Here is an 11,871-nt window from a genome sequence, read left to right as displayed (position 1 = left end):
AGTCAAAAGTGGCACAAAAAGCGAAGTAAAATTAAACAAATCAAATAAATAAATAAAATATGATTACACCCGTCCTTTAAAGTATATAAACTTGCTTACGTTGTTATTTTATGTTTTTTTAATTGTGAAAAATTTATCGCAACAGTTGATACAGAATACACTCATTAAAAATAAATGAAGTGCGTAAATTTGCTACCTTAATACTAAATGTTATTTCTAGTGTGTGTTATGATGGTGTATATATATATATATATATATATATATATATACATACACACACACATAAACATATATGTAATTGTAACATTAAATGTTCCTTTCCTGGGGGGGGGGTTGAAATCAAGCATTTAATTAATTTCATTTTGCTGCAAAGTACGTATATATATTGTACAAGTTTTATCTGGTGTTGAGAAACAAATAGGTATTAAATTTTCAACTATCAGTGGTTTGTTTACTTTCATGGAAGAACAGGTTGCAAGTACTGCAAGAGCCACCAGGTGCGACAACATGTGTTGCTTTCCAAGATCGGGACCAACAGCCTGTTCAAGACTATATAACTGACGCTTTCCTGGCATAATCATTCCGAAAGAATAGCAGCTTCTTATCGTCTGCCTGTTCCGAAACGTATGCAGCAGCAGGAGGAAAGGGTAATTCAATATTTATCAGACGAAAGGCGTGTGTGAGTACAGAAACATGTGCACCCGTTGTGTTATCTACATTGAACGATGTATATATTCAATGTTTTCTGATTACTTCCTCGGCCTCCCTATCAAAGTTCCTAGGAACATTTCCAATAAAGTTTTTTTTGGGTGTACAAGAAATCAATTGAAATAATCTACCAAAAATTGCTTTGTTTCTAGAAACTGATAACCAAGACTTAAAATATTTTACATTTTAAAAACGATGAATCTTTTTTGCCCTTGTCCCAATAAATGTTTTGAAATATCGCCTAAGCTTGTGACAAGTGGATGAATTTATTTTTTGTTATTTGGCGTCGTTTTTCTGTCACTTTTGGCTAATCGTGACGATGTGGATGAGTGATGATAGGATGAAATTGACGAAGAGACACTCACAGAGAGCACCCGTGCTCAAGCCTGGATTCGAACCCAGGACAGCTGGAATTGTAGCACATTGTGCTAACCACTCAGGCACGGAGGTCAACGAAATGGGATGAATGATGAAGTATAGGTACAACAGCAAATACCCCTGCCTTACTTGGGAATCCACATCGGAACCTCAGATGTGATAACCGCTTAGTTAAAGAGGTAGCGAGTAAATAAAACAAAAATGGTTAAATTCTCACACTATTGATTTTAAAACACGTGTAACATATGAAGCACGAATGTGATGCTTGTGATAGCCATTATTCTAAACGTCGTGACTCTTGAGAAATATTGTTTTCCCTATTTGATAGTTCTGATCTTATCTTTTAGGTTGAAGCTGTACCGTTCATATACTCTTCGTAAGGTTGCACTTTGCACTAAATTCTTTTGCGCAAGGTTCTTACACATTCATTCTTACAGCGAATGGATAATAGAGGTGGAATTTCGTAGGTTAATTAACAATTGCCCTGAAATTGACAATACTGGGCGAAATCCAGGCAAAGGGGAGTCTCGTGGACATAATTAGTTCTTTTTAAATTTTTTTCCATGAATTTAACAATTTGTGACCTGGCAACGATGTTGAGTTCTAATGCAAAATTTGAATATACTGCAAACTTGCTTAACCTTGTTTTGAAAACCAATCCATTATTATTCACATTGCTATCAGTTCTTAACAATGTATTTTTATCTTTGATTAGACATCTATATAGAACACAATTTTGAGGGAAAAAATGTGTTCTATATAATATGGGAAAGTGAGAATAATTAAAAAATGGGGGAAATTTTCGTGAAATAGTTTCTAATTACAGTTTAATTTAATATAATGCATATTATACAGGGTGAGGCAAAAAGCTGTTAACACTGTACGAGAGACTAAATATTTTTTTTGCAGATTAAACCATTCCATTGAGGAACGAAGGAAGATAGCTGCCTGGATGGAGGTCTTCCAGTCCCCACGCATCGTACAAGAAAAATTCAAGGCCTGGACCGGACGGGATGCACCATCGCGCCTGACAATTGGTGGGATCTACGAGAAGTTTGTCCGGACGGGGTCCGTTCAAGACGATTGCAAGGGGAACAGCGGTAGAAAGAGATCTGTCCGAACGGAAGAGACTATCATCTGCGTCCAGGAAGCGATGTTAGCCAGTCCAACCAAGTCCACTCGCAGACTTTCTCTAGAAACTAACATTTCGCAAAGGTCACTGATTAGAATTTTGCATCGTGACTTAGGAATGAAGCCATACCACTTCCAGATTGTGCAGCAGCTCTCAAACGCGGACAAGCAAGCACGTGTGAAGGCTACAGAAATTCTCTTCGAAATGGTGAACATTGAGCCTGACATTCTGTTCATGTTTTCTGACGAAGCAACATTCCACATCAGCGGTTGTGTGAACAAGCACAACTGTATCGTATGGACGACTGAGCACCCGAAGGAAGTTCGAGAGCACATGCGGGATTCCCCTGAGGTGAACGTTTGGTGTGCCGTGAGCAAATTTGGAGTGATTGAACCGTTCGTTTTTTAAGAACAGACCGTCAGGGGAGAGAATTACCTTGCCATGCTCAGCACGTTCATGGAGGAAAACGTACCACTTGCCATTCTCCAGCGAGGGTACTTTCAGCAAGACGGCGACCCTGCCCATTACAGTCTGCTGGTTCGGGATTACCTGAACGACACGTTCGTTAAACGCTGGATTGGTAGAGGTGGTCCTCTCCCATGGCCAGCACGTTCACCCGACCTGTCGCCATGCGATTTTTGGCTGTGGGGCATGGTCAAGGATCGAGTCTACGCCAGCAAACCTCGCAACCTAGACGACCTGAAACACCGCATCATTCACATCATCGCTGAAATTCCTGCCCAAATGGTCCAGAGGGCCTTACAAACAACAATGAACAGACTCAATGAGTGCATTGATAGGTATGGGTGTCAAATTGAAACCCTGTAACCAAACCCCTGCTTGTAATTGAAAGTGATTAAACACCCATTTATTGTTAACATCTTTTTGCCTCACCCTGTATAATAATAAGAACCTCTCTTTATAACTTAAATTAAAGTTTTATTCTAGCTTAAATCTACTTAATTAAATTTCACATATGTATTTGTTAAAGAGAGGTAAAATTTCCGCCAATTTTTTATGGATTGAGACGGTATAAATACATCAACGCGCATTATTTTGAACTCCTTTGTGTTGGAGAATGCAATATTACGAGCCGTTGTTCGCTGGAATTTCACCTGTTCAAAAACTGGTACATGTGCTACAGTTGATTTCCCCCACCTTCAACATTATTCACGAATATTGTAAATATTTGAAGAGATTGTAAGAGACGCGAGTCTGCAGGTGGAACTGCCTCTCCTTGAGATAAGAAAGAAAACAAGTGCAAAGCGTTGCTAGCATTCGCATGTCCTTCCATGGCACATTTAGGTTCGAGTGTGAACGCTCTTCATATTACGAAGAAACTGCTGCTCTTATTTTGAGAAGGTAAGGAAGTTGTGTTCATGGTTTAAGTTAGGTTTAACGATTTTAGTTTTGTTGAATTTGTTGTTTCAACAAATGAATGAATGATTCGGTTTACTTCGCTTTTCTGCCACTTTTGGCTAATCGGGATAGTTTAGTTGTGGTTGGAAGTCAAAAGAATAGGACAAATCTATGTGACCGTAAATTTCTTGGAATATAGCCTTACAAATATGGTGCAGTGTCCAAATAACTGGGTAGACACTTTGATGGGTGCAGGGGGCAAACGACCCTCCCCCCAGGTCAACTAGTCTACCTTACTCCCCTTCTGTAAAACCTGAATTTAGGAGAGCTTTACTGGGGAGCCTCCACCGAGGAGAATTTGCTTTTAAAAGAACCACAAAATGATAAAAATTAGATATATACAATGTAATAAATATAAAAAAAATACAGGGTGATTTTGCCAGTAGTCAGCCTTTTAAGAGAAATTTTTATTTCAGTGATTTCGAGTGAATAAAAATCCCATTACATTTTCTAGTAATCAGGATGTAAATAAAATGGAGAATTGCAGTTTTATGTCTGGAGTATTTATTATAGCACAAATAAACCACAAAATATAGCAATTAAACTCACATTGTAAAGAGAGCAAAAATCCCAGTACTCAGCCACTGAAATTCAGAAGTCAGCCATGGTCAACACTAGTAGTCAGCCTGCAACTACACAAAGATAATATAGGTTGCCCCAGGTCGGATATTGTTTCACAGAGCTGTTTTTTAATGCATAAAACATTTTAACAGAGTATATATTTAAAAATGAACTTATCATGTAATTTTGATTTGAATTTAAAATTTTGGGTGCATCAGCACTAAGACTATTTTGTACCCGTCACATTATACGGGGTCCAGCCCCTTATCGTTACACATAACATCATAAAATATTAAAATTTTCTGTCTTTCGTTAAAAGCTGAGGTTGTAAAGGAGCGCGCAGCACAAATAAGGACAAAACACAGGACAACACAAACAAAATTATACTGGCCATGGGGCCAGTCGCCAGTGCCTCGTTAGTCTGCAGTCCAGGGCGTACTTCGTGGAAGTGAGGTTGACTATTGGGTGCACTACGTGGAAGAAGCACCCCTTACACCCCAAACTTATCATGTAAGTAACATTATGTTTGCCTAGTAACATTAAATAGGTATAATTGTGGGTGACATTAAGAATACCTGACTTCACACAGACAGTTGTTTTCTTGTCATTATGGATAGGCCCTAGTATAGGTTTTATGATAGAAAAAAATACTTTTGTGAGAACCATTCATTATTTATCACAACTTAGCACACTCTGGGCAGGCAAACACTTGCTGAGATGCATCTCTATAAGGCAAGTTACACAGCTCTGTACATTTCAGGTGGAACCAGCGAATGCAGTAATCACAACCAATCTTTTTAAGATCATCATCTTCGACATCACTTATTAAATCTTCATCACACACTGCACATTTTCCATGACTGTCTTTCCTTTCTCCAGTGCTACTGTTAGATGGCCCAGGTCGGTGTGTCTCTTTTGATATTTTGTCTTTGAACTTTAAAGTTTTGTCTTGTCATTCTCCGCATGGTCTTTTCTTCTTCAGTTTTCTTCTTTATTTCTAACTTTTCTGCCACATGTTTTCTCCATGCCTCTGACAATATTGTGTGTGGACTTTTTTTCATTTTATCCTTTTTTCTGTCCTTTGGTTCCTTCCTTCTTATAAGACCAGGCCAAAACAGGTGGTTGTCAAATCCTCCTGGTGAAGGGACTGTTGGTGATGGAGGAGTTGTGTCTAATGGACACACTGTTGTTGGAGGTGGAGAGAGAGATTCATGCATCCCAGTGGTTGCTGCTGATGGGGGAAGTCTTCTTTCTGTTGGGGAAACTTTTGCTTGAGAATGTCCTGTCGTTTCTGGTGAGGAAGAAACAGTTGGTGGTGGGCACTGTACTGCTCCACCTGAAGAATTAGCTACTGGGGAAAGGGAACTGGTTGTTGGTGGAGAAACTGTTGGAAGAGTAGCTACCTATTCCTGATTCACTGTGTGTCAGATCAAAAGTAGGCTCCAGAAGTCCACTGGTAGTTAGTTCCTTGATACATTCCAGGCGCAAGATTTCCCAAGTCAGAATCAATCTGAATTATCAGCAGAAAGGCTGTCTGCATCATCTGGTGGAACAGGGAGAACCTCATGCATATCTGACTGAACACAGGTAGGGGCAAGAGAGTCTGTTGAAACGCACGTAGTTTCATTTTCTCCTGAAGTCACTGTTGCACTTCTGATTTCTTCAACAACTGCTGCCACATCAATGCCTCTTCTCTCAAGTCTAGCTTGGAAGTGTTTAATTACAACAATAGCAAATTTACATTCATCTCTTGTTGGTTTCACTTGAATATGTATTACCTTCTTGTAAGTTTGTGGTCAAAGACATCTGCTCCAAAGCATTCTGCACACAGTTTGTGTAGTCTATGGCCTTGGTGGCTCAGTCGGTAAGGCCTGCCCTACTCCCCCTACTCCCCTACACCCTGGCTACGAGCCTGCTCTGCTTTATAACATGTGAATCAATGGAAAAGCATGAAATGCAAATTATTGTTGACCTATTCCCCCTCATTCAGTTACCTATAGGCTAATTATAATATAACTACAACCAACTATTCTATGCTACAACTTCCAGCTTACAATTTCAATTTTTTTCTTATTTTAATATGTGCTCATACCAAATAAACAACCTGCTTATCAATGCAATTATTGCGACAGGAGAAAGAGGCACTAGAATTTTGAAATGCCTGTGATTTCCGTTCTTCAGCAGAGGGGGCTGACTACAGGATAAGCTGGCACCAGTAGTCAGCCACTTTCGTGATATGGGGGCTGCCCACTGGAAGGATTTGTCTCATAGCATTTTTAACAGAACCATGTTACAGGGATTACTGTTCTACATCCAGAACATGGTAAGATAGTCCCAACGAGCCAACCAAGGTTAAATCCAGTAGTCAGCCCCTGGAGGCTGACCATTGGCAGGAAGCCAGAATTCACAACCATGTACTCAGCCCCCCCCCCCCCTCCCGTCGACGTACAGACATTAATATACAGCTTAAAACGTCTTTGAAACAAATCCTTATTCCTTCTAACACAACTACAAACAAAATATTTGGTAATTCTTTACTAAATAACATTGTTACCTATTTGTTATCACAGTTGCTGTTGTTACTTTTTCCGTCAGAAAAAACACGTGCTTGCATCAGTAACACAAACAGCTCCACTGGATGGTTCATTTCTTCTTCACCAGATGCCACCGCCTTTCACACAAAGGCTGGCTGACTACTGGAATATGGTTTTCCAAGTATGTTACCAAGTATAGACACAAGGTTTAGTGGCGGCCTTATAAATGTACATTTTTCTGTGATGTGGCTGACTATTGGAGGAGGCTGACTTTAGGAACATCCACCCCATATAACTAACTGACATAACTTAGATTAAACGTTATTACTGAAATAGTGCACAGGAGACGAAGGCTTTACGATGTTGTTAGACCCTGGGCTCTCAGTACATGAAAATAGATAAATAACGTGTTTCTTTATTTTTTTAAACTGGTATTTAGTGCTTTATTACTCGTAAATGTGACTGCCCAACAAAATATATTTCGATCTCCTTGCCTCCTCAATTTTTTTCTGATGCCGTCACTTGGTAGACATGAACACATTTTTCGTCTGAAATTCGGTGTTTGACTTGACTTGCTTGTGAGCATTACTAATATCAATTATAATTTTATTAATTATACGAATACCAATACGAGGACTACAATTCTAGTATTCTACCTAATTAATCAAATATTATTTTGAAGAGTATTGGCAACAACCATTCTATTCATTTGAATTGGGCCGGTCCCTGTGACGGAGTGGTTAGCACATCGCGCAACGACGTCAGGGGTACCGGGTTCGAATTTCGGCCTCGGCATGAATGTTTGTGAGTGTCCATACATCAATTTCATCATATCATCACTCATCCCCGTCTTCGCAAATTAGCCAAAAGCGGCACAAAAGGCGAAGTAAAATAAAGCAAATCAATCAATCAATCATTTGAATTGGAGCACGACCAGTAGGGGAAATTAGACCGTTAATTTCAATGTTCTTCCATAATATTGAATTACTGGAGGACATCGTGTATTAGTATATCAATATGAGATAATCATATTATTAGAGATTTATTCAACCTACTCCTCGCCCCCAGTGGCGCAGGAACGGGGGGTACAGGGGTACATTGTACCCCCTCAAATTTTTGAAGGGGGTACTGTACCCCCCTAAATCCGAAAATCCCGTTGTACCCCCTGTACCCCCTTAGATAATTTGACAGATGCAGTGTGCAACTGTTAAAGGAACATATTTTCAATTCGCTCAATAAAAAAGGTTTAGGTATATTGTTTATAACTTACAAGCATTATCTAATTTATCTTACTTAGCTACCACAGAAATTCAAACCATTGTAAACTTATTCTACTACATTGTGCTTGCTACTATGTAGTTAGTTCATTGACCTGTGTTCTGGGAAACCTCTCTAAGGAGATGAAAATTGTGTAAAATTTCTGTGAAACGATGGAATCAGATAAAGTTTACTCTCAGAAAATCACGCTCCAGATGAATGCTACTTTGCGTAAGGGGGGGGGGGGGGTACACTTTTCTAAAGAAGTGGTCGCGTCGATTCAAAGATAATATATAAATCTTCATCAGAAGAGTATATGACTGACCTTTTCTTTTGATATTTTCAAATAGAATTTTCCGAAACGAAATACTTACACAAATGAGACGAGACATTGGGGGTACAATGTACTCCTGTACTTCATAACTTTGTAAGAGGGAAAACTATACTTAAACCTATATATTAAGAGATTTTTGAACATAGAGATGATACTGAGACAAGAAAAGTCTGTGTTTCCTCTCAAATTTCGAAACGAGACTGAAATAAATCTCTGCAAAATCAAAGCGAGGCGTTAGTACTTGATGTCCGAGATGATCTCGTTCGAAACTCTGGTATCATATTTGAAGAAATTGGTAAAAATAAATTTAAATTACTGTGTGTCTTATCAGACATACCAAGCGTTTAAATTTATTGACTTCTTTTTTTCAAAATGTCGTGTATTTTGTTTACTGTAATTGCAAAGTTAATGCATTAGTAACAATTGTGAGCCTGTGCAGCCCGGTTTAATCTATTTATAATATAATTCCGTATTTCGACAGTTCACAGCATCGAAACAAGATATAGAGCAGAAAAAGGTTATTCAGAAAAGTTTTGCTTTAATGACGTATACGTTGTGAAACTTTGAGTGGTGACACAATGTACGTGTTGCTTGTACTAAACATTTCGTGGGTCAGGACGAGATATCTCGCCTTGTAATTGAAGGGTCCAACATGCATTGAGCTTTAAACTGCAGATTCAGACCCGATTAGCCCATGAAGTGGATATAAAGTAATTACATAGAATAAGTTTTAACAACTCCTGAGTGGACACCGAAACAAAAGAAAAGCACAAACAAGAACGAGAAGGACCTCAGCACACCGGAGGACCTCCCCGATGGCGCAGTGGTAGCGTCGTCGCCTTGTAATCAATTCGATACCCGGTGGAGGCACGTGGCACAGTGGTTCGGATCCCGATTAGCCTAACTGTGCATAAAGTGGACTTAATAAACCAACTCAAACAAACTCAAACTCACCACACAGGAGACGAGATGAGGCTGTGACAATTCTCGACTCGCCTCATCTCGATGTCATTCCTAGGTCAAATGAAAGGTTCCCCTTTCCTAGACATTAGAACAGAGTGCAATTTGTGATTTTATCAGAGGACGAGAACTTACTTTTACCTAAGTATTAGATATAGTACTTAGAATTGGACATTGATCGCTTAAAATCTAATTTTGATATCGAATGCAACACAAACACAACGCCATTTGAAGTTAAACCCTAAAGTCAAACTGGAAGAAAATTACATTAGTCAAACGAATGCAGGAGATAAATGAGACTCACTGCAGGTCCTATGGTTTGCCAGTTGGCTTGTCAAGGCCACTGTGTTATCTAGACTAGACTTCATTCAATTTCTTGCAAACTTTTCTGCATGAAAGCAGAACTGGGGGTATAAGGAAAGTAAAAGTATGTTTAAAACTTCTAATTATTTTTCTAATCAGTTAAGGTTAGGTTTATGACATTTCACATTCGGTTGGTAGATTTTTGATTGAAATCACAAGGTCTTTGAGCAAGATGGGAATGTTTGATTGCGTGATTTGGTTTGTTTTACTTCAAATTCAGCCACTTCTGGCTAATCGCGAAGATGTGGATGAGTGATGGTATGATGAAATTGATGAAGGGACACTCACAAATTACGCCCATGCCCAGGCCGGGATTCGAACCGGGGACCTCTGGCGTCGTAGAACGCTATGTTAATCACTCCGCTACGGGGGCTGGCGAGGTGGAAATGTGTTTTGTATTTTCTTGTTGATGCGAAACTATTTAACTGTGACGCGCACATGCTTTTGCTTACATTAGAGTTCACCTTTTCATATGAACGAGGAATTGACAAGTCACCTTAAAACATGCATGTATATGTATTTAATACTACTAAATACGAAAAGAAACCTTGGCCGGCTCTTCATATTATCCACCGAAGATTGAAAAGAGAAATAAAACAACTTTCGAGCGTTTGGCTTTTCCTTGCTTGCTCTGAGATCTGAAGGATTTCGGTTTTGTATATATAATGATAGTATTTTCAGTGCTTGAAGAACGTCGTTAGGTACAAATAATTATGTTACAAATAAATGCTTTGTCAAATGTTTTACAAACATTCCAAACTTAGACCTCTTATGAGTTGATCGGGAACCTTCTCAACTCAGTATTTTTTTTTAAAAAATACAACACCCTATAGATGTCTGAGGAAATACCGAATACATGGCTTCTAAAAGGCATTGGATGTGGTACACATCTGCCATAAATTGTTTAAAAATATTTTTATGCTTAGCTATGGGACTTTAAAATCAAAAGAACTGAACCGATGTGGACTCTATAAGTATGATATATTCAATAATGTGGTTTCTATATCCAGTTGGTGAGAGACGATTATTCCTGGTTGGGATAGCTGAAGATAGAGGAGAGGGGGAATCTTCCTCACCACCTTTAATCTCACCCTGGATTAAAAATCAATAGCTGTATCTTTGTTCGCAATTTTCACATTTCGAACTCCTGATATTCCGTTTCGTTAAATTCAAAATGAGAACATGAACATGGTCCAGAGCTTTATATTTTTCGGAATTGTTATCTGATTAAAATCTGTTTTTAAAATGACCATAAATACTAAGGAAAACAAAGAAATAAAAATTATTTATGCCAATTTTTAATTAAAAAAACAGGAAATTCGTGTGCTGTTCTAAAATGGAATATTTCCGATGCCTTCACATTATACATATAGGTAGTACCTTTGAAGTAGTATGTATATGCGTAGTATATATATATATATATATATTTTCCTGCGCCACTGCTCGCCCCTGCTCTGTGACTATGCGGGAATTTTTTTAATCAAAAACACAAAAACACAGGCAGGGCTGGCGGAAAGGAGGGGGAGGGGGAGGGGGCGTGCCACCGCCCAGAGCGGCAAAATTGAAAGATAAGAAAAAATAAGCTTATTGAAAAATTGGAAGTTATAATGTTATATTATATATATCTTGGAAGTTAATATATGCCAACAAACCGTTTTGAAGGAACATATCAGTAGTCACTTTAAAACCACTGAGTGCCACAAGATGGGAAAGCAGATTCGATGACTTAACTCCGTTGAGATATCAAGTGGGAGAGGTCTATGATGCGCTCCTTCAAATAAGTGGCGACAATGAAACTGTCCGAATGTCGCGCATGAGGCTCAGTGTATTGCGAACCAGTTGCGTGGCTTTATATTTCTTTGCTCACTAGTTATCTGGTGTGACTTTTTACTCCACGTAATGTAATGAGTAAACCCCGGATTTTTATGTAATATCAAAGTACAAAATATGTACATACATATGTAACAACAATTGATAAAATATGTACCTAAAATATGTTACATATTGTGTAACTCGCTAAGTACAGGAAAGTAACTTTCTTGTTCACCGATGCCAAGGTTCTAGGTGCTTTGCCTAAATCTAAAGGCGAAACGAAAATACATAACCGCGTATGTAACTAGAAACGGGGTGCGGAGAAACTCCAGCATCTTTCGATAAATAATAGTTCCAGTCTTTATACTTTCCTTGTTTTTTCACTCAGCCTGTTTTTCGGCTTGCCAGTCAAT

The 11,871-nt window shown here is 38.7% G+C and overlaps 1 protein-coding gene across 1 annotated transcript; it reads left to right on the top strand.

Moving 5' to 3' along the window:
• Positions 1 to 2,038: 2,038 nt before the first annotated feature.
• Positions 2,039 to 2,626, top strand: LOC145986965 (uncharacterized). Its single transcript, XM_083121429.1, has one exon. The coding sequence runs from the start codon at positions 2,039 to 2,041 to the stop codon at positions 2,624 to 2,626; it is 588 nt and encodes a 195-aa protein (XP_082977555.1).
• The last annotated feature ends 9,245 nt before the right edge of the window (positions 2,627 to 11,871 follow it).

This window comes from Lepisma saccharinum, chromosome 4 (genome assembly GCF_977018435.1).
Source record: "Lepisma saccharinum chromosome 4, izLepSacc3.1, whole genome shotgun sequence".
Taxonomy (NCBI): domain Eukaryota; kingdom Metazoa; phylum Arthropoda; class Insecta; order Zygentoma; family Lepismatidae; genus Lepisma; species Lepisma saccharinum.
Note: the sequence above shows the minus strand (reverse complement) of the source record. Positions and strands in the feature narration are given on the sequence as shown.

What these genes read in the sequence shown, in the direction of transcription:
- LOC145986965 (XM_083121429.1), top strand. Translation starts at nt 2,039, where the DNA reads ATGGAGGTCTTCCAGTCCCCACGCATCGTACAAGAAAAATTCAAGGCC.